This window comes from Typopeltis vanoorti, chromosome 2 (genome assembly GCF_054136105.1).
Source record: "Typopeltis vanoorti isolate ZY-2024b chromosome 2, IOZ_Tvanoo_1.0, whole genome shotgun sequence".
In the NCBI taxonomy this organism is placed as follows: domain Eukaryota; kingdom Metazoa; phylum Arthropoda; class Arachnida; order Uropygi; family Thelyphonidae; genus Typopeltis; species Typopeltis vanoorti.
This window is the reverse complement of record NC_143550.1, coordinates 143,568,063-143,591,332: the sequence shown is the minus strand read 5'-3', so window position 1 is coordinate 143,591,332 and position 23,270 is coordinate 143,568,063. Positions and strand designations below refer to the sequence as shown.

The 23,270-nt window shown below is 36.0% G+C and overlaps 1 protein-coding gene across 4 annotated transcripts in view; it reads left to right on the top strand.

The window, feature by feature from the left end:
• E(z) (histone-lysine N-methyltransferase E(z)) overlaps positions 1 to 23,270 on the top strand; it is a 516,600-nt gene that overhangs the window by 322,119 nt on the left and 171,211 nt on the right. For all 4 annotated transcript variants that reach the window (XM_090413305.1, XM_090413314.1, XM_090413324.1 and 1 more), the window contains one exon: positions 3,332 to 3,423. In XM_090413305.1, coding sequence (XP_090269431.1) covers positions 3,332 to 3,423 — 92 coding nt within the window. The remainder of the gene's footprint in view (positions 1 to 3,331; positions 3,424 to 23,270) is intronic.

The following is a 23,270-nucleotide window of genomic DNA, read 5'->3' as shown; positions in this document are numbered from 1 at the left end:
AAGATAATTGCAATGCTGAAACGAATATTCATATGTAAAGATAAGTATGTTGTTTTGCCTCTTTACAAGGCCTTGATAAGACCTCACTTGGACTATTGTGTGCAGGTCTGGTTTCCATTGTGATTCTGATATATTGGAGAGAGTACAAAGGAGAGTGCTAAAAATGATATCAGGATTGTGGAATACTGATTATGAAGACAGATAGAGAATTTGTAGACTGCAGATACTAGCAAATAGGAGAAAGAGGGGGTGATATGATTGAGGCTTACAAACTTCTGAAAGAGTCATACAGGATTTCAATTGATGGAATTTTTCAATTTATGGGGGTGGGGAGAGGACAAGAGCAGATCCTTGGAAGCTGAGAATGAAGGCTGCCAAGAAGGGTGTGAGGGTTAGATTTTTCTCTCAGAGGGTGGTGCATGATTGGAATGGATTGCCATTGGATGTTGTGAGTGCATGCAGTGTGAATGAATTCAAGAATAAGTATGATAGCTGGTGTGTGTAGTATGTGGCCTCCCTCCATGAGTCTCTGATTCCCTGGAGGTCTCTCTTAATAATAATAATAATAATATATAAAATACATGTAATATACAAAATATGTATTAATTGACGACGTTTATGTTATTGGGAAGGATTCCAGTCAATGGTATGCTATTAGTAGTAAAGTTTTTGGGGGAGTTGAAAGTTATACACAGATTTTCTACTGCATAGGATATCGGTGCACCCCCCCCCCCCCCACACACACACATGTTGTTCAAGGGGCAACTGTAAATTGTATATTCACTGTATATACCAAAACCCAGTTCTGTACTATTTCCCATAAAAAAGAACCCAAAAAGTATCCTTTTTGACGATGCCCAAATTTCCATACAGTTTGAGATCTCACTTCTTGGAATCACCCTCACATCAAACCTCTCCTGGCATAAACATATCACAACCATTGCATCCTCAGCCTCAAAAAAACTAGAGAAAACGTTACTTCACCCCTGAACAGCTATTAACATTATACAAATCACAAATCCACCCAGCTATTGAATACCGCTCCCACATATGGGGTGGGGCCCCTAAAAGCTCTCTCAAAATGCTCGACTCAATACAAAGGAGAGCAATTAGACTTATCAATGATCCATCCCTTACCATTCTCCCCCCCCCCCTCCCCCCACTTTCACACAGACGTATGGTCTCTGCAGTATGTATATTCTACAAATATTTCCATGGGAAATGCTCATCCGAAATAATATCAATAATTCCTCTGCTCAGTACTAAGCTCATTGGAACATGTGCAACTGCTGCACATCCCTTCACAGTACACCTAGAAACAAACAGAACAAGTTTCTTTTCCTCTTCCTTTATCCCTGCAACTGCTGCACTGTGGAACAGTCTCCCACCTGCTGTGTTTGCCAAGGAATACAATTTAAAGTCATTCAAATCAAATGTAAACAAATTCTTTCTTTCCCAACCCACTACCCATACACGGCACTAATGTACTATAGATTGACCAACCAACCTCCTGTGTATGGACCAAACATAAAAAAAAAAAATATATATATATATATACACAGTTGCATCTCATCATTCACTTAAGTTTTGAAGAGATTTTCTTTTTTAGCACATAATCATAGAAATACAATTTTATTAATACAGACCAGTTTACAATAAAAACATTTATTAAAACCTACCAGTTTCGCCAGCAAACTGTCTGGCTTTTTCAAGGCGTTACGGAGATATGAAAGCTAGTAAATGCAAATTAAAAGGAACATAATGTAATATACTCCTGGATATTTGTAGAACGGAACTTTATCTTTTGGAGGAGTCAAACATTCCCTGCTCCTGTGGTCTTGCCTACATCGGACAAACTTCACGAAGTTTAGAAATTAAACAAAAAGAACATGTTGGTGATGTAAACCACAACAGAAGCATCTCTTCCGGCTTAGCACATCATTTCTGCACATCTAACCACACGATAGATTGGCAAAACAGCTCCATGCCATATCTCGATGACGACTACAGGCATTGTGTATTTAAGGAAGCCACAATAGTATTAATAACCGGCGGAAACTTCAACAGAAATCAGGGTGCAATTCTAAATAGTTCATGGAAAAACTTGATCCTCTCTCTCAATCAATCTGAACTACAGCTAGCCAGTAATCACATTACAAGTCTACAACAAACACGCATGCGTGATAATGAATAAGAACAATAAGTCATCTCTGTCATGCGAAACGTGTAACCATAGCTACTAGTTTGGTTTACAACGTTTTTTATGTTCCTTTTAATTTGCATTTACTAGCTTTCATATCTCCATAACGCCTTCAAAAAGCCAGGCAGTTTGCTGGCGAAACTGATAGGTTTTAATAAATGTTTTTATTGTAAACTGGTCTGTATTAATAAAATTGTATTTCTATTATAAAACGACCAAAAATGTATAATTTAAGCACATAATCATCTTGAAAATTCAATGATTGTGCTAAATTGAAATGGTAATAATAATGCTATCATATAATTTCGTTCATGCTTATCTTTGATGTAGAAAATATCCTAAAAAAGCAAGTCCACAAAAAAAAAAAAAAAAAAAATGTACTCTTTTTTAATGGCATTGCTATATAAATAAAATGAATATATGGCAACACTTAAGCCTTCCAACACATATCATTGAATTAAAAAATAAATCAGATTTGACATACAGCAAGAAACATAACTGCTTGATTACAGCATGGAAATGATAAAAAATATGACAAAATGATTATAAAGTAATCCTTTTTATTTACTATAGACAAATGGAAAAAACCATGAAAACAGTACAGTTAATTATGAATGTACTATTCAATGATCAGCATTGAAAATAGCTGAATTGATAATTGTGCATTTTATTTATATTAGTTAATAATTTAAAAGGAAATATTTCATCAACCTGCTAAAATGAAAACCACTGTCATATCTTCAGCCTAAAAAATAAAAATCCACAAATAAACACATGAGATCAAGAAGTTTCAAGACTTGCAATTTGTTATTTATTTTTTATTTATTTATTTTTTTTAAAAAGTTATGTACCTAGCTGAATAAATCTTGAATAATCCAAAAAAAAAAAGTTGCTAGCATAAGCCATTACAGATTTGTCATGTGTTTCCAGCTGGTTGCTTATTAGTCCAATTGATTTTTCAATACTGATGTATTCCTCAAACTCTAAATATAATTTTATTATTAATCTTGTAAATTGCTGTGTGCTCTAAATATAATTTTATTATTAATCTTGTAAATTGCTGTGTTTTCAGTAGAGGTAGTTAACATCCACTTAATATTAGTAATATATAATAGCTTCTTTGTATTATAGCCTTTCATCCAACACCCAGTCAATTCAAGCGTAAAAATTGTGACATGAAACCAGAAACTCAACCATGTGGACATAAATGCTATTTGCATTTGGTAAGATGTCTATATATGATTAATTTTAAAACTTACATAATTAAAATATATTAAGATATGTTATTATATTTAAATAAAGATGAATTAGCCTTTTGGAGTTTCTTTAAAATGGTTTGGCCAGATCATCCTGCACTCGCATTGAGATGCCATGGATATCATAACCAACTCAGTATTTTTGATATATCTTTAAATAAATATAGTCCATCCATCTATTCATTGGACATCAACAGATGCTGTATATGCTCGGTGATGTGCCACACTAATCCTCGCCCATGTGGCCCTGTTGTAATCTTTTCTGGAGGCTTCAACTCCCTGAAGATCAATCACTCCAGGTGACCATCCATCCATCCATCCATCTCAATGATGGTCTATCCCTTCTTTTTTTCCCAGGAACTTTACCTTCTCTTACTGTTCTGAAAGTTTTTCCTTTCAATGTGTCCAAAGTATTTCAACTTTTTTCTATCAACATCCTTAGGAAGTCTGAAAATTCTACTGATCCTTTCTTTCTGCCTTTCAGTATGTGATATCCTCAACAGCATTCTGTAACACCACATTTCAAAAGTAGCTATCCTTTTCCTATCAACTTCTTTAGGCTCCACGTCTCACATCCATAAGTTGCTGTTGGAAAAACAGCTGCATCCAAAATCCTAAATATAGTCACTGAACATAATTTGAAAACTTTCTCAAGCCACTGTTTCATCAAATTCTCATTCATGTAACACCAGGAGTACTTCCTGCTAATTTTGTATCAGGAAGTACTCCAGGGGTTGAAAGTTTTTTCACTTGGTTATACTATAAATTAAATATGACAAGAAATTATGTTCTTTGTTTTATCTTTTATCCAAGTGTAAGAAAACAAAGTTTGTGTGTAAAATATCTTCACAACTGTGCTACGTATATATAAAGGAGCCAGTGACGAAACTTCAATAAAGGTTGAAACCAGCCTGTAGTGGCCTTCCAATAATGTATAACATACACACTCGATAGGATTTGGGCTTTGCATTATGGGATACTAAGGCAATTGACATGGAATCATTACCCTCTATATATATACAAGTAGCCCGGTCATGAAGCTACTTCACGTGCAAACTTTGTTTGCTTATGCTTGGATGAAGGATTAAACCAAGAATATAATTTTTTGGCATCTTTAATTTAAAATATTTACTCAAGGAAATCCTCATGCTTAAGTAGAAGAGCAATTGCATAATTTTGATTCATCTGCAAGAATACTGCAAGACAGTTTTTCTAATTTCTTGAAGTTTATACAAGAACAGATTTTGCACTTTGCTGTTTTCCAGTTGGAATGTTAAAATATGCATTCTGTTTCATAAGGCATATTATTATTATTAACACCAGATATCCATGGAGTCGCTACTCATTGTAGGGGGTGCACACAACTCATCAAACTGTGCTTTAAACTCATTCAATGTATCTGCATTCACCACACTGTCTCACAATGCATTCCACTCACCATCCAGAGAACCTATTCCTCATGCTCTTGCTCACACTCTCCTTTATACAGTTTACAGGGATGCCCCCTTTTCCCATTTTATGAAAAATTTCTTCCACATTAACCTGTAAACAACTCCTTACCAACATGAACATCTGTCATACCCCCTCCTCCTCCTATTAATGAAGCTTTGAAATTTGCATTTCCTCAATCTGTCTTTATATCCCAAAGACCAATAACACCTTAGTCAATTTTCTCTGGATCCTTCCTAATATATCCTCATCATCATGAAACCAGGGTATGAAATCTACACAGTAATCCATGTGAGCCTGATCAAAGCCTTATACAATGGAACCATAACCTCTTTATTTCTATCTGTTAATGTCCTCTGCTTCACTGCCTTAATCTAATGTGATGACTTCACAGCTTGTGCAATGTAACCTCTGCACTTCAGGCCTGGTCTGCCACCACTATCCCCAGATCTCTTGTCTCCTCAACCTTTTTCAAAATATCCCCACCATATGTATACTTTACATTCCATTACTGCATACCAAATTTCAGAATCTTATGCTATGCAATGTTGAACTGACATTTCCACCCACTTTCCCACTCATACAGTCTATCCAAGTCTCGTCATTCTCCCCAGTTTTGCATCATCTGCAAGCAATTGCATATCTCCAATTAAACCCATCCCAGTATCATTAATATATAAGTTAAATAGCAATGGCCCCAAAACAGACCCCTGTTGCACACTGCTAGTTACTTTCCTCTTCTGGGATACTGCACCCCCATACACAACTTGCTGATACTTATCTGACAGCCATTTACCATCCATCTCACTAATCTAGCATCCAGTCCCATGTGCTCCAATTTAGTTACCAACTTGTGATGTGCCAATCTGTCAAAATCCTTTGCAAAATCTAAGTATTTCACTGTATATGTGTCTTCCTTGTCCAGCACATTCATCACCTTGTTATATACTTAAGTAAGTTGGTAAAACATGACTTCACTTCATCAAACCCATGCTGACAAGCATAGAAAATACCGCTGTCATCAACCCACTTCTGTATCCTAGCTCTCATCAACCTCTCCAACACCTTAACTCCAGATATATATATATATAGATTGGCCTAGAATTTGTAGCCTTATCGCCACCTTTGTGAAGTGGAATATTTTTTTCTTCAACTCGGGACTTGTGCTGTTGCAAGACTTTTGTTATTGTTCACCCACCGTTTGTAGGTATCTCCTTGGCATTTTGCCAAGAATAGTCTATTCATGCTGAAGGGGAGAAAGAAATGAAGGATGTATGAATTGGTCGCCCAACATGTGAAATCACGTGCTTTCTTGTCTGTCGCTGTATTAGTACTAGCTTGATTTTTGTTGTCGCTTTTTTGCATTATTTTTTTATTATGAATTTGTATAATGGATCCAGTACAGTCAACAAGTTCTGTTGTTAAACGTTTCAGTAGCTCTTGCAAAAGAATATTGAATCATGTGCTGACATTCTGTGAAAAAGAATCGTCAGAAGGCAGTCTCCTTGTTCCCCTTTCTCAAGTCATAAAACGTGCAAGTGCAATTGCGGGCGTATCGGGGTCAACTGTTAAAAGAATTCATAGGGAATCAAAAGGTGAAGGTAAGCCAAAATTTAAATCTCCTAAAAAATGCTCCAGAGAAAGTAAACCGTTGAAACCATAGCTTTCAATGATTTTGATGTTCACGTTATAAGAAGAACTTTTCACGAATTTTACGTGGTCGAGAATAGAGTGCCAACTTTTCCGAAATTGATTCCTGTGCTTAAAGAAAAAATTAATTTTCCTTGGAAAAGAGAAACTTTAAGGAAAATATTTCATGAAATCAGATTTTGTTTTAAAAAGTCCCAGAATAAAAGGAAACTTATCATGGAGCGAAGTAACATTGTTTTATCTAGAACACAGTATTTGAGAGCAATAAGACATTTCAGGGAGGAGAAAAGACCGATTGTGTATCTAGATGAAACTTGGATTGATAGTAATTTAACTTATGGAAAATGTTGGCAGCCTAAAGAAGAATGCGGAGTGCTTCAAACCGGAAATGCCTCGAGGCGGATAACAATTTTGTGTGCTGGTGGAGAAATGGGTTTTTTACCGAATTCAAACTTACTATACAAAGCCAATTCAACTACTGGAGATTACCATGGGCAAATGAATTCTATGATCTTCGAAAAGTTGGCAGAGGATAAACTGATTCAAACCTTCCTAAAAATGCTGTTGTTATAATTGATAACGCTTCATATCACTCTATTCGATTAAACAAAGTTCCAAATTGGTCAAATAAGAAGCAAGTTCTTATGGATTGGCTCTCTGCAAATAACATTTCTCATTCCCCAGATATGCGAAAAATTGAATTGCTTAATTTGGTCAAAAGAAACTCGCCCACAACTAAACTATTTAAATTCGACACGATGCTCAAAGAGTACGGATTTCTAGCTTTGAGGCTACCACCATATCATTGCGATATTAATGCTGTTCAGTATGTTTGGGCAGAAGTGAAAAGTTTCATTCGCCATCGCAACGTAACTGGGGATATTGACATGTGGAAACTTTTTAAACTTTCAAAACAGGCGATTGAAAGTATTACAGTTCAAAACTGGGGAAAATATTGCTTTCATGTCACCTCATTGAAAAATATATATTGGGACAGAGACAGAATTATCGAAGAATTATGCGAACCTTTGGTGATCAGTTTAAGCGAAAGTGATGGCGATTCGGACACCGATTCAGATGACTGAAGATTAAAAGGATTAGATAATGGCATTTTTTTTCCAACATTTTTTTGACTGGGTTTGTTAAAAGAGTCACAACAAGTCATAAATAATTAATCGGTTTAGGACATTGAAGTGTCTCAGTTCTCTCAACTGTAAGTTTAGAATATCTAAGTTCATTTGAAAAAATTTCTGTTTTTCTGTATAATTATTTTTATTTTATAGAAAACTTTCATAAAAATAAACTTAGTTCAATTTTTGTTTTATGCTATACCTTTTTTAATTTTGGTAATACTCTACATACATTTTTCCAACTGTTATACAAGCAAAATAGTTACACTTTAAAAACAACAATGTTCATAAAAGTAAAACTAAATTTTCCGACCTGTAATTTTAAAGAATTTTAATAACCGGCCACCCGACTTAAAAGCATTAACAACCGGTTCGCATAAGCCAGTCCCAACACACCACTGCTTTAGGTCTCACAGAAGGTTCTACTAAGATAGAAGTGGAGGAATTTTTTGATGCTTTAGAAAAAGCAACTGACACAATGAAAAAGGTCCTTGTTAGGGATCTAAATAGCAGAGTAGGAAATGATTGTCAGACATACAAAAATATTTTGGGAAAATTTGGAGAAAAGAGCAAATTTAATAATAATGGCAAATACTTTTTAGGTTTCTGCTCAGGACATGGACTGGTTATTACTAACACATTGTTCCAACATAAAAATGTGCACAAATTCACATGGAGAGAAGAGGCAAGGAATAAGAAAAGTCTCATTGACTATGTTATTTTTGATAGCGATGTTTTCTCTCTTGAGTTTGAGAACAGAAACCAAACCTTGAAGATTCAGTGGCAAGCCTTGAAGAAAACCCTGATTGATTCAGCCAAAGAGGCATGTGGTGAGGTTTTCTGCAAGGATAGAAAAATCAGAACTCCCTGGTGGACACAGGAAGTTAAAGAGGCAGTGAAGGAAAAGAAGAAAGCATATCAAAAGTTCTTGGCAAATAAATCAGCTTGCGCTCTTAGAGAATACAGAGACAAATGTAAGAAAGCTAAACACTGTAAAACTAGCTAAACAAAAGTCATGGGAGGATATTGGTAAGAACATAGAAAATAAATATCAAGAAAGTGGTAAGATATTCTGGAGGTTGTTGAAGAAGCTTAGGAATGGAGGAAAGAGTGCTGTAAAAGGAGTTAGAGATGATAAAAGCGAAATGAAAACAGGAGAAAAGGATATCCTTGAAGTATGGAGTAATTACTTCGAAAAATTGCTGAATGAAAATAGCACAGTGGTAAAAAACACTCAACAGGCATACAGTTAGGAATACATATCCATACTTGAAGTAGAAAAAGCCACCAAAGGCTTGAAATGTGGAAAGGCAGCAGAAGAAGATGATATTCGACCAGAAATGCTGAAGTATGGTGGTATAAAGGTCTTACAGTGGCTGCACTGCATAGTCCAGAAGGTGTGGACAGAGGGACGAATTCCTGATGATTGGAGTAGAGCTCTCATAGTACCCATATATAAAAAGGGAAATAAAACTGAATGTGAGAATTACAGAGGTATTTCCCTACTGAGTGTTCCTGGCAAGCTTACTTGAGAAACAGTATAGCATGCCAGTATACTTGAGAAACAGTTGAGAAGAATTGTGGAAGAAAAGCTTGGTGAAGAACAAGCTGGATTCAGGCCAAATAGAGGCTGTCAGGATCAGATCTTCACTTTACGACAAATAGGGGAGAAAGCATGGGAATATAACAAAGATCTGTATTTAAGTTTTGTTGATCTGGAACAGGCAAATGACAAGGTGCCAAGAGTGAAGCTATTGAATATGTTACAATTATATGGTGTCAATGGGGTAATATTTCAAGCAATACTTAGTCTGTGTTTGAGTTGCAAGTCAGCAGTTAGAATTGAAGGAAGTACAGGAAGATGGTTGAATGTTAAATCTGGTGTGAGACAAGGATGTACATTATCCTCTCTGCTATTCATTATCTATATGGATCAAATTATGAAGAAAAGTGGTATTAAACATGATATCAGAATTGGAGATATTAATGTATGCTCTTTGCTTTATGCAGACGATGTTATACTTCTAAATAAATCCGCTACAAGTTTGCAAGATTCCCTGACTAAATTGAATAGCTGTTGTAATAGATATGGTATGCAGGTCAGCAATAAAATGACAAAGACAATGAAAATAGGTAGAATCATTGAAAATATCCACTGTGTTTTGAATGGAGAACCTGTGGAACAAGTAAAACATTTCAGCTACTTAGGCACGATTTTTAGTGAAGTTGATAAATTAAATATGGAAATAGACAACAGAATCAACAAAGTTGGTATAGTAGGAAGTTAATTGAATAAATTCATAAGGAATAAGAGAGAAATTAGTCAGAATACTAAATTAGCTGTATGCAAGACCGTGTTCAAACCAGTTTTGACTTATGGATCTGAGAGCTGGTCAGAAGTAAAACACTTGACCAAAGATTGGAGACCACAGATATGAGAGTCCTGAAAAAGATTAGAGGCATGAGCTGATGGCATCAATGGCAGCATCATATTAAAAATGAGGATATTAGGAAAGAACTAGACATTGTCAGCATCCAGGAATGCGTTAGCAGAGCTAATCCCAGGTGGTATGGTCACTTAAACAGAATGGGCAAGGAAAGATTAGCAAAACAAGTGTTCTCTGCCAGGTGGCAGGAAAACGACCCAGAGGAAGACCAAGATATAGGTGGATTGATACAGTACAGAGTTCCTTAGACAATAGAAATATAAGATCTGATAATGTTAGAGTCTTGACAAGTAACAGACTGATTTGAAGGAAAATTGTAGATAGGAAGTTAGTAATGATGTAAATTTTTCATGTAGTACTATCATATCCTGTACACCCCTTGAGGGTATATATCAGGAATTTGATGATGATGTAATAATAAACAAACTCATCCCAGATGACAGATTGAAATCCCTATTATCGGAATGGATTCTCCTTTTTCTGACATGCGCAGAAGTGTCAAGGGATCTCTAATCGGTGGGCGAACTATACACAGGTAAGTCAAGGCGGACACCTGGAACATTACTTTACGATACATTGTGATGTCATTAAGTCCTGTTGTCATATTGACATCAAGCTTGCCTAAAACTTCTGATATACTTCTTGCTTTCTCTCAGTAAGTCTTCTCCCATTTTCTCTACACTTGAACTTCTTGATTTCACACTGAGGATGAAATACTCTTGATTTGCTTACTGAATAAATACATTGATGTCATCTGCAGCAGTTGCTAATTTATCACTTTCATCCATTAACATCATTTTGCCATACTCATTGTTTCTATTTGCCATATTATATATATATACAGGGTGTTCGGGATAAATTTGACAGTTTCGTAAGGAAAAAGAAAATCTTCTTTGTATCTATTAAATTTAATGAATTGACAAAAAAACATTACAGGCAGAGTTAATTACAATACTATCAACAAGATTTACTCAAAATAACCACCATTAGCATCGATCACAGCTTCAATTCTGCTTCGGAACCTCGAACAAGCTGATGCTACAGTCTCCCTGGGAAGGGCCGCAAAAACTGTTTTAATTTTATCCATTAACTGGGCTTTTGTATTACTGGAAGTGCGATTGGTGTCTTTTTCAACTGCGCCCCATACAAAATAATCCATGGGGTTAAGGTCTGGGGAGTTTGGAGGCCAAACATTTGGACTGGTGAAGTCGTAGAAATTTTCAGACAACCATTTTTGACTTTTCCCAGAGGTGTGGCAAGGGGCCGAATCCTGCTGCCATACATACGGCCTACCATTGGCTACCCTTGTTATCCAGGGCTTGACTACAGTTAGCAACTCCACGAACAAAGCCCGAATTCCAATGCCAGGGTTCTTCAACACCTGTTCCTGCAGATTTGCGAGGAATTCTGCTGTACGAACGCAATCAGATCGTCTGCTAGGGATATTTCTTCTTGCTACATCCTCATAGTCACCATTGCAAGTCTCTAGTTCATGCCTGATTGTTTTTACTGTATTCAGGGAGCATTGGACAGCAGTCGTAATATCCTTATTTTGATGGCGGGCACGAATCATCATGATACAAGTTATTCTCTTCCATGATTCAGGTGGGTTCCAGCTATCCATCCTTTCTGACATCTTGTATATGAATGAAGAAGGGTCCAAACTTTTAAATGAAGAGAAGTGTGTGTTAATACATGTAACTTACGGAAAAATATAATTAATTATAAATATGTCAAATTTATCCCGAACACCCTGTATATATAAACTAGCATTTTTCTTGGCTTGATTTGGCATAATGTTGTGGAGGCTATTCAGAAAGCTTAGAAATGGAGAAAAGATGATTGGAGTAGAGCTCTCATAGTTCCCATCTATAAAAAAGGGTTATAAAACTAAATGTGAGAATTATAGAGGAATTTCCCTGCTGAGTGTTCCTGGTAAAATTTATGCAAGCATACTTGGAACAGAAACTTGGAGAAGGACAAGCTGGGTTTAGGCCATATAGAAGTTGTAAAGACCAGATTTTCACTTTACAGCAAATAGTTGAAAAATTGGGGAAATATAACAAGGATGTGTATTCGAGTTTTGTAGACCTGGAAAAGGCATATGACAAGGTGAACCAGAGAAGAGCTTTTTAAAATACTACAATTATGTGAAGTAAATGGAACATTATACAGGGCAATAAGTAGTTTACATTTAAGTTATAAATCACCAGTTAGAATTGAAGAAAATACAGGAAGATGATTTGATATAAAATCCAGTGTAAGATGCACATTATAAAAAAAAGTATCATTAAACCTTGTATTAAAATTGGAGATATCAAACTTAGTTCTTTGCTTCATGCAGATAATGTTGAATAACAGGTGTAACAAATTTGGCATCAAAATCAGCAATAAAAAGACAAAACTATGAAGTTAGGTAGGAACATAGAAAACCCCCACTGCATTCTCAATGAAGAATCTATAGAACAAGTGAAATTAGATTCAGATATTTCAGCACAGTTTTTAGTGAAGATGACAAATTCAATTTAGAAATAGACATCAGAATTAGCATTTGGTATGGTGGATAAGTCAGTTGAATAAATTTATATGGAATATAAATTTAAGAGAAATTACCCAAAACAATAAATTAGAGCAGTGTATAAGATAATCTTCAAACTAGTTATAAGTTATGGATCTGCAAGTTGGATCAAAGATTAGCGACCACAGATATGAGAGTTCTGAGAAAAATCAGTGATGTTAACAGATGACTTCAATGGCAGAATCATATTAAAAATTGAAGATATTAGGAAGTTGGGGCTAATGGGGATTTTAAATTCATGTACACTAATGCTAGGAGTATTAGGAACAAGAAGGAAGAGTTTTTGGCCATGGTTGGCACTTCCAGACCACAGGTTATTGGTATTAGTGAATCATGCCTGACTGTAGATGATATAGCTAGTGGGATTGAATGTGATGGGTATAGTGTGTTCAGGAATGACAGGGAGAATAAAATGGGGGGAGGAGTATTGTTGATGATAGCTGATGAGCTGCAGCCAAGGAGAATAGAAGTTAAATTGCAGGATAGAGAAAAGAGCACATTTGAGGCCATTTGGTGTGAGATTGTGTCTAGCAGAACTAAATATACAATTGGGTGCTGTATGCACAACCAAATAGGAGAAATGAGTGGAAGGAGGGTAATTATTATGGGAGATTTCAACTATGGTCGCATTGATTGGAGTGAGGAGAGGACACATGGGAGGAAGGAATTGGATTTTATGCGGTTATTAAGGGATAACTATCTGCGACAGCATGTAATGGAAAATACTAGGGGTCAGAGAGTGCTTGACCTAGTAATTACATCTGAGGATTTGGCTGTAACAAATATGACCACATTCTCACCAATTGGTGAGAGTGATCATAGGGTCTTGACTTGGGAGGTGTCTAACGGTGTGGAATTTTCAATTAAGACAGGGTACATGTTTAATTATCGGGCTGGAAAGTATGACAAGCTTAGGAGTTTGATTGATTCAGTGATTGGTATCAACTGCAAGGACTAGAAGTTGATAGTGCATGGAAGGCAGTTAAGAAGTGTTTGCATGAAGCAATGGCTGACTGTATACCTAGAGTCCGAATAATAAATCAAGTAGGGGTTAAATGGATGAATGACACCATTAAGCTTGAGCTGCAAAAAAAGAAACAACTATGGAGGGAATTTAAGGAGAAAGGTGACCGGCAGACACATGAATGGTATAAAGCGCAGGCCAGAATGGTAACAAGTGTGGTAAGAAAAGCAAAAAAGGATTACGAAAGAACATTGGCCATGCAGGCTAAAGAGAATCCTAAACAGTTTTTTCATATGTTGCAAGTAAAAGGAAAAATGTATATGGCAGAATGATTTTAAAGAATACCGATGGTAGGGAGGTAACTGAATCAGTGGATATAGTTGAGTTACTGAGTGAACACTTTGCAAGAATATATCATCCAGGTGGTGACATTGCAGAAACGAATGAACCAGTAGATTATACTGGAATTGTGGAGGTGAGTAGTCTATTGCATAACCTCAATGTCAATACATCTGTGGGATTGGATGGTATACCAGCTCGTGTCGTAAGAGAAGCAGCTAAAGAATTGTCAGTACCCTTGACAAGGAGTGCCCTGCTGTTGTAGAAAGTTTATTTTTCACTTGGTTAGAGTATAATAAATTTAGTTTAATCCTTTATCCAAGTGTGAGCAAACAAAGTTTGCGCCTGAAAGTATCTTCAGGACTGGGGGAAGGTGGTACAACACCAGGGCGCTCCTTGCAAAGGTAGAGCAAGCTACCAGCACTCCTATTTCACTATCTCCCATAATGCAAAACACATCTCCTTGCGGATATGTACCCCAGTCCTGAAGATACTTTCAGGCGCAAACTTTGTTTGCTCATACTTGGATAAAGGATTAAACTAAATTTATTATACTGCTGTTGTAAATTACTGACCAATTAGCATATCAGGAATCATTTTCATGGTCTTAGAGAAATTAGTCAAGAAAAGAATACAGGATTTGGATAGATGAAAATGGGATATTGTATGGGGGGACAACATGGTTTTGTGAAGGGTAGATCATGCCTCAGTAACTTGCTCACGTGACGGCTTAACTGGATATGGGTAATGGGTTTACATTGATACTACTGGACCTTGCCAAGGCCTTTGACAGGATACCACATGGAACCCTAATCAGTAAACTGGAGCAGATGGGGATGGATATAGGGTTGGTGAGATGGATAGGATGGTGGTTGAAGGAGAGATACAGAGAGTGGTTTATTCAGGAGTGGAGTCTAAAAGATGGCTTGTGACTAGTGGTGTGCTGCAGGGCTCTGTTCTTGGACCACTGCTTTTCAATTTGTTCATCAATGATATAGGAAAGGATCTGAGAGGAAGTGTTCACTTGTTTGCTGATGATGCAAAGTTGGGTAGAGCAATTGTGAGTGCACAGGATGTCAAAATTTTACAGGATGATTTGGATAGTTTGGAGGACTGGGCTAGGAGAAATGGATGTCAGTTTAATGTGGCAAAGTGTAAGGTTATGCACTTTGGGGTGAAAAGAATAGCAGCAGTATATCACATTGGTGGAACTGTACTCCAGGAGATTGATGAGGCCAGGGATTTGGGAGTGTTGGTGGATAGGGAAATTGAAGTTTAGGGGGCACATTGCAAAAGTGGCTAAATCGGCTCATCAAATCACTTGGCTTCTGATAAATACTTTAACATGCAGAGACAAACAAGTTGTTCCTCTGTATTGAGCCTTGATAAGACCCCATCTGGACTACTGTGCCCAGTTATGGGCACTAGGGTTTCTTCGTGATGGGGAGGAAGTGGAGAGGATCCAGAGACGAGTGACCAAGATGATAACAGGACTGTGGAATAAACCTTATGGAATAGGTTGAAGATTTGTGGGTTGCAGAAATTGGTCGATAGGCGAAGGAGGGATGATATGATTGAGACATTCAAATTACTGAAGGGTTTCTATAAGATTGATCCAGAAGATATTTTTGAAAATAGGACTGGTGGTGGGAGGACTAGGGGCCATGCATGGAAGCTGGGCAAGAGTGTGGTTGACAAGGGTGTTAGAGCTAGGTTTTTACTTGGAGAGGGTGAATGAGCTTCCAGAGTCTGTTGTGGGTGCTACGACCGTGAATGAGTTCAAGGCAAGGTATGATAGATACTGTGTGAATGTCGAATAGTTGTTCTTGACATGATGTTAGGGCCTTCCTCGATGAGTCTATCGACTCCTTGGAGTTGCCCGGAATAATAATAATAATAATAACTTAACGTTTGCATTCAAGAATGTGTGAGCAGAGCTAATCTCAGGTAATTCTGTTAGAAAGGCTTATACGTCGGCTATTCATAACTATTATTTTTCAGGAAATTACAATATATATTGAATATTAATTATAATAACTTCAATTAATACTTTCAATATTTTTGCAATGTTACGTTGCCATCATCAGGGATCACAGAACACTGATATGTGCACACTGGCACTAACACGAGGTAAATAAGACTGAAGAAAGGCAACTATAGTCAGACTTAGTCCTAAATGGTGTCCCCTGATGGGCTAAATTGGATGGTCTTGGCTGTTGGACTGAAGGTGAGTGCTACCCAAGTTTGTTGTGTTTTGGAAAGTTTCTCAGACTGAGGCAGATTTCAGGAATAGCCTCTCATATTTGTATTTGCTGTGGTGCAATAGAGTGGCCTTCTTCCAGCATATCCTGTGGTGTGTGTTTGTCAAAAGCATGGTCAGCAAGTCCAGAGTGGTTGTAATGGTGGAACCTGATGTACTTCATTTGTTCAGAAATTTATATATATTGGCTGTTCTGCTTGTTTGGCCTTAGTAGGATGGTTTGCAACTTCAAGGGATCTGGTTAAATTTTTATTTAACCAGATCTCTTGTTTTTTAGCTCGTCTGGAATGGAATTGTTCCTTTAAAGATAGAAACTTGGGAATGATGTTGTTTTCCCAACATCTTTTCAAAAAAGTAAGATGATTTAATAGTCTGGCCTTTTTGCATTATACCAGTTCAAAACAGCGTACCTTTTGTTTGGTTTCCCCATGGATTCTATTCATGTTAAAACGTTATTTTCTTGACCACAAAAACTATGGAAATGACCTCTATTGGGATTTATTGATCAAGACAAGCTAAACATATTTATTTTAAAACATCGTTGGCACTTTTACGTGGATGGATACAACACACTAGATTTCTATTAAGTAAAAAGATAAGCAAAATAGATTTGCAATAGATTTGAAAATAACAAAGAATTTTTAAAGAAAGTTGACACTAGTGATAAATATTAATAACTTTTTAATAATAAGTTAGGTTCAGTAAGAGTAATTAAAAATTATTACAACGAAATGTTGTTTTATGTTAACTACTCTGTTATATTTAGCCTTTTGAATCATAAGTACTTAGTGTAGAAGGCGTTACTTTCTATTTTGAACAAACTCTTAAAAATATCCCGGTTTGATAAAAAAAAAAAAAAAAAAAAATTATGGTAAGTCTACCTTACACACAACTTTGATAAAGGATTAAACAGGAATTAGATTTTGAGATGAATATCATTGCCTGGTGTGAGACTACCACCACCCTGCTTATTGGAGATTTGAAGTGGCTTGAAAAGTGTTTGATCCATGTTTGAAATCTAGAGCAGGGTTTCTGGACTATGTATAAAATGAATAAAAATATAAAATAATACAGTCAATCCTCCTATAACGCGATTAATTCGTACCGTGTTATAAGAAATTCAGAATTAACGTGCAAACCAGGTTAATTCGTTATATGGAAACTGTATACCTTGTTATATGGAAACTGTATACCGCGTTATATGGAAACCGCACTATGAGAAACTCAGAATTAGTACGAATCAGATTGATTTGTACTGCGTTATATGGGAACCGCGTTGAGTGAAACTCGGAAGTAATTAAAATCACTTGTTAATCAGTTTGATTCGTTCTGCGTTGTATGAAAATTGCATTCTCAGAGCGTCAAGTTACGGTGCATACGGTTGTGGAAAAAATTTTACAAACACAAAAGGCAAGATAATATGTTAAGTACAATAAAATTATCTTTATTGAATCGAAGAGTTCATACAAGGAAATGATAAAAAAAATCAAACTAAAACTAAACTAAACTAAAAAACTGTTTTCCAACAAAACCAAGAAAATTATGTAAAATTGCATAACATAATTTCATGTGTATTGAACGCTTTTAACACTCATCCTTGCTTTCAAATATGAGTGGCCTAACTCTTCGTCTTTTAATGGGCCAAATGTCTTCCTCACTTGACAAATCTTCTTGTTGATTTTCAATCGTAGCTTTTTTTTCTAACTAAAACCTGTACTAAAACCTCTCTATATGGAGCTAAGCAGTTTCTTAACTCTCTTTTAAACTTTGCGCTGCGCACCATTGAACGATCAGTTTGAGCGAAATGAAGTTCTAATTCTTTAGCCAAATTTAGCCCTTTTTTCACATCGTATAAATTGAGATTTGGCACCCATTCGTTTTTCATATTTTCGTCTGCCAATGCATTTGAGGTAGATTCATCAGCTAATTCCATCAATTCTTCCTCATCTAAGGTTTCTTCCTGAAGTAGTTCTTCTACATCTTGATGGTTTAATGCAAATCCTTCACCGCTTAAACGAGAAGCAATGTTTACTATTTCTGCAACTGGGAGTGAAATATCATTTCTTGCTTGAACCATTTGAGGCAAAAGAGGTTTCCAACATGTATTAAGTGTTGATGGTTTAATTTCTGCGCAAGCTGATGACACGGTTCTAATACAATCTAAAATAGAGAATTCCTTCCATGCTTGAATAAGAGTTTTATTTTCATCATTTTCTAATCTGTCGAAAATGGTTTGGAAAAATCGGCGTGTGTAGTTTGAATGACTCCTTGGTCCAAAGGTTGTATTAATGACGTGCAGTTAGGAGGAAGGAAAACAATTTTTACATTTGGATGATCCAGTTCCTTGTTGTGGCAACCAGCATTATCAAGAACCAATAAAACTTTAAAATACAAATTTTTTTTTATCGTATAGTTTTCCACCGCCGGAATAAAACAATTATAAAACCAGTCCTTAAATAAATCTTGAGTCATCCAAGCTGTTTTATTAGATTGCCAGAATATAGGCAATCGGGTCTTATTAATGTTTTTCATTACACGAGGAGTTGAAGAATGATTTATTATCATTGGTTTTATCATCAGATTTACTGATAGATTGCTGCACATACGAAGAGTGATACGTTGTTTTGAAGGTTTAAACCCTGGAGAAAATTAAATCATTACTAATTTCCTATCTACATGCCTTTCATTTTTTGAAATGAAGGTTCTAGATGGTAGTTTTTTCCAGTATGGATAAAAAAATTCACACAAATACGCAACAGCCAATCATACGGTCTATTTTAAGCATTAAAACAGAGCACTGTGAACAATCTTGCATCGTTTCTTCACTTATAGGGGAATTCCCTGATAACTGAAATTGGAAAATGGTGATGTACCTTCACCAAAAAGAAGGGGATTCCCCGTTAATTTCAACTGTAAAAATTTAACACATAGATAAATTCATGCTATAGAGAATCTTCTTAAACCAATTAAGTTGATGGAATGTTGTTGAACGGAAACCGCGTTATAAGAGTACCGTGTTATAGGAGGGCTGTCGCAATTTTGGCTCCGCGTTATATGGAAACCGTGTTATAAGAGTACCGCGTTGTAGGAGGGTTGACTGTAATAATAATACCAGATAGGGAAAAAAAGTCCTTAACCCACTTATGGTACTAATGTACTCTAGGCTTATAATCTTTCATGAGTGAGAATCACAAAAAATAAAATTAAAAAAAAATGCTGGTCTGCAGTTGTGAATGGAGATGAGTCTGGATAATACAATGTATTTGGCATGTTCTTGAAGTGTGTCACCCATGCTGCATGTGAAAGAAGAGGGTGAGAAGAAACCCGATCCCTTGCTCTGAAGACCAAACATGGATGTAAGCCACTTTAAGTCTCCAGTAAGCACCGTGGTGGTGTTTCACTAAGTGATGAAAAACATTTATCACCTATAGGTCTAGTTGGTTTCCTCCATCTAGGAAAGGCATGTATGCCTTTGTGGTGGGATTGACTCGACTCTGTGAGAGACTATATGTCATGCCAACAGTAGTCCCTAAAGTAGTAGTGTGTAGAGAATTTGAAATAGGAAATGATCACCTAGTGTTGAGCTGGTTAAGTTTGAATATCCCATGGGGAGAGAAAGTTTTGTACTTAAAGTGCACTTAAAGTTGTGATAAGAATCAGTGAAAGGACTCTTAGACTCAAGCATACAAATTGGGAAAAGTAAAGTTCAAAAATCAAACATTAGTAATATTTGAAGACCGATTGACTTAGCATGGAAATATGGGAAATTGTTTGCAAAGATAGAAAAAAAGAAATCACACCCAAGTCCCTGGCTTGTGTGCCGTTGGAGAATTGAAATATTAAAAAATGTAAGAAAGCTATATGTATCAATAGCTAAACAAAATTAGACATTTTGTTTAGTCCTATGACTCCTGTTTAGCTAAACAAGTCATAGAAAGACTTTGTGAAGAGTTCTAGACCATAGGTTCCCAAAGTGGGCGGTACTCCCCCCCCAGTGGGCGCTGAAGCCTTCTAGGGGGAGCTATAGTGGGATCAGAAGCATTTGGATGCGTTCTGGCAGTCTAGGGGTAAGTGGCTCTTTATAGAAGAAATGAATAATATATATTTAAAAATTAATCATTTTCATGATTTTGCAATTAGATAATCATTTAAAATTTAAATATTGCATATTAATTCATCTTATAGCCGTCTTATATGATCAATTTTTTTATCAATTTTCTATTTCAATTATTTAATCATTTGAAAATTTACCATGTCAGATAGAAATAGATGTCAATTTTCTTTGTCAATGAGAAAATAGAGCATGTGTGTATAATAGGGGGGGCATTACAAAATTTATGTCTTGCAAAGTGGGCGGTGGCCTGAAAAAGTTTGGGAACCTGTGGTCTAGACCAGTGATGGCGAATCTTTTTCCCAGGTGTGTCAATTTTTTTTTTTTTTTTTTCTAAATATTGACGTTATTGATGTGCCACTTGCGTACATACATTATAAATGTAACTACATAATCATAGATGGTGACTTATGCATATCATATTAGGCTGTTTATTTAATAGGACATTGGTATAAAATCTATGAATTCATATTATGCAATTAATTTAATAAACTGAAATTACAAACTTACATTACATTTAATGACTTTTCTGTTGCTGACTACTGGTAGAAAGTTCTTTCAATGAACAAACCTACCTTTGCCTTAACTGAGAGTGCTCTTACACGATTTATCGCAGTTTTTTCATCAGAATACCAATATTTTTCAACATCCAAGGTGTGTCACCTGAAGCCCTCGAGTGTGTCAGTGCTGACATGCGTGTCATAGGTTCGCCATCACTGGTCTAGACGATAATAAGTGTAAGATGATTTGGTTGGGATATAGTTTATCTGTAGAAGATAAATTATAATTTAGATTTAGTTTATTTTATATGGAATTTATTCAGTGTGCTATGATTTTTTGATGGTATGTGTGCACGTGTCTATAAGTGTATTATTGTGCATGTAATAGCAGATGTCGTGTAGGACATTAGTGGATAAGTTGTCTTTGTTCTAGGAATTTAATATGAGGAACTTTGTGAGATGAAGTGTTTGTGTATTTATGTCCAAAGTGAGTGATAGGTTAAATAGAGCGAGAGTTTATTAAGAAATGTTTTGAGTACACATTAAAAGTGGAGTGTCAAAAGGGAGATAGCCGTGAAAGGTGCAAAAATGATGTGTTGTAGAGAATACAGAAATAAACATAGCAATGAAGTATATGATGATGAGAATAGTGAAATGGCTTTAATGAATGAAGTATTTACACAATAATGTTTTTTGTGCATGCTATTTTAGCCTGAGCACTGGTAGCGTACCATGGGAGAATAGAATAGTTTAATTGCACAAAGGGTGCTCCAAGACTGAGAATTATTCAAATTAGAGAAATCTTTTAAAACTGATGAGTTTCTAACTTTTTTATCATCATTATCATCAAATTCCTGCCATGTACCCTCAAGGGGTGTGCAGGATATGATAGTACTACATGAAAAAAATTAAATCATTACTAACTTCCTATCTACAATTTTCCTCCAAATCAGTCTGTTACTTGTCAAGACTCCAACATTATCAGATCTTATATTTCTATTGTCTAAGGCACTTTGTACCGTATCAATCCACCTGTATCTTGGTCTTCCTCTGGGTCGTTTTCCTGCCAACCTGTGCAGAGAACACTTGTTTTGCTAATCTTTCCTTTACCATTCTATTTAAGTGACCATACCATCTGAGATTAGCTCTGCTAATGCATTCCTGGATGCTGACAAGGTCAAGTTCTTTCTTAATATCCTTGTTTTTAATATGATATTGCCATTGATGCCATCTGTTCGTGACCTTAATCTTTCTCAGGACTCTCATATTTGCTGTCTCTAGTCTTTGGTCAAGTGTTTTACTTCTGACCCAGCTCTCAGATCCTTAAGTTAAAACTGGTTTGAACACAGTCTTGTAAACAGCTAATTTAGTGTTCCGACTAATTTCTCTCTTATTCCATATGAATTTATTCAATTGACTTCCTACCATACCAGCTTCGTTGATTCTGTTGTCTATTTCCATATTTAATTTACCATCTTCACTAAAAATCATGCCTAAGTAGCTGAAATGTTTTACTTGTTCTGTAGGTTCTCCATTCACAATGCTTCTCCCATTTTCATCATCTTTGTGTTGTTATTGCTGCCCTTTATACCATGTCATTCACTTCATAAAATATCAAACCTAAGAATGTGTGTGTGTGTGCAGGAATACCTCAATTGAAAGTAAGGGCACGACTGCAAAATAAGAGTAAAATTATGCCAGAGAGCCCAATTTTCTAGGAATTTAATTTATATTGTTAGTAGCACCTGATATTCTGTGATTAACCTAAAGGCAGTGTCTATCTCTAACTTTAAGGCTCAGGCTGGTGCAGTAAAAAAAATAAATTTGTCTGAGTGATCAGGATAATTTATAGAATTCAGGGAACGGGTAAACTTCTGGTGGCCCTTAAAAGTTAAGTTGCATAAGAAGGAGTATAAGAGAAGCAAGACATAAGGCTAAGTTTATTATTAATGTGGATCGCAGAACAATGACGCAACCTACTTAATGTAGTTACACATGCGATAGAACTTGATATTGCGAATGTAATAATAATAATAATATCGGGACAACTTATTCAAATTCTAAAATTTGAATAAGTTATCCCGATATATCAATGAAAGATGCACATTATTTAGAAGAAGGGACGACACAACAATACTACATTATTTCTTAGCCGAATAAGAAACTCAAAGATAGGAAATCTAATCTAAGAGTTTCATGCCGAATACAGAAAACTATATAAAGTTCAGCGAGTCCAAGCCTAAGCCAACACCTAGTAGTGCAATGCTAGGGCGACTCGTAGTAAAGGTGGAGCAAGTTCCAATCACTATTCTTAGTATTTTTCCATAATGTAAAACACAACTCCTAGGAGATGTATTACTGTTCTACATTATGAGAGAAGGTCACT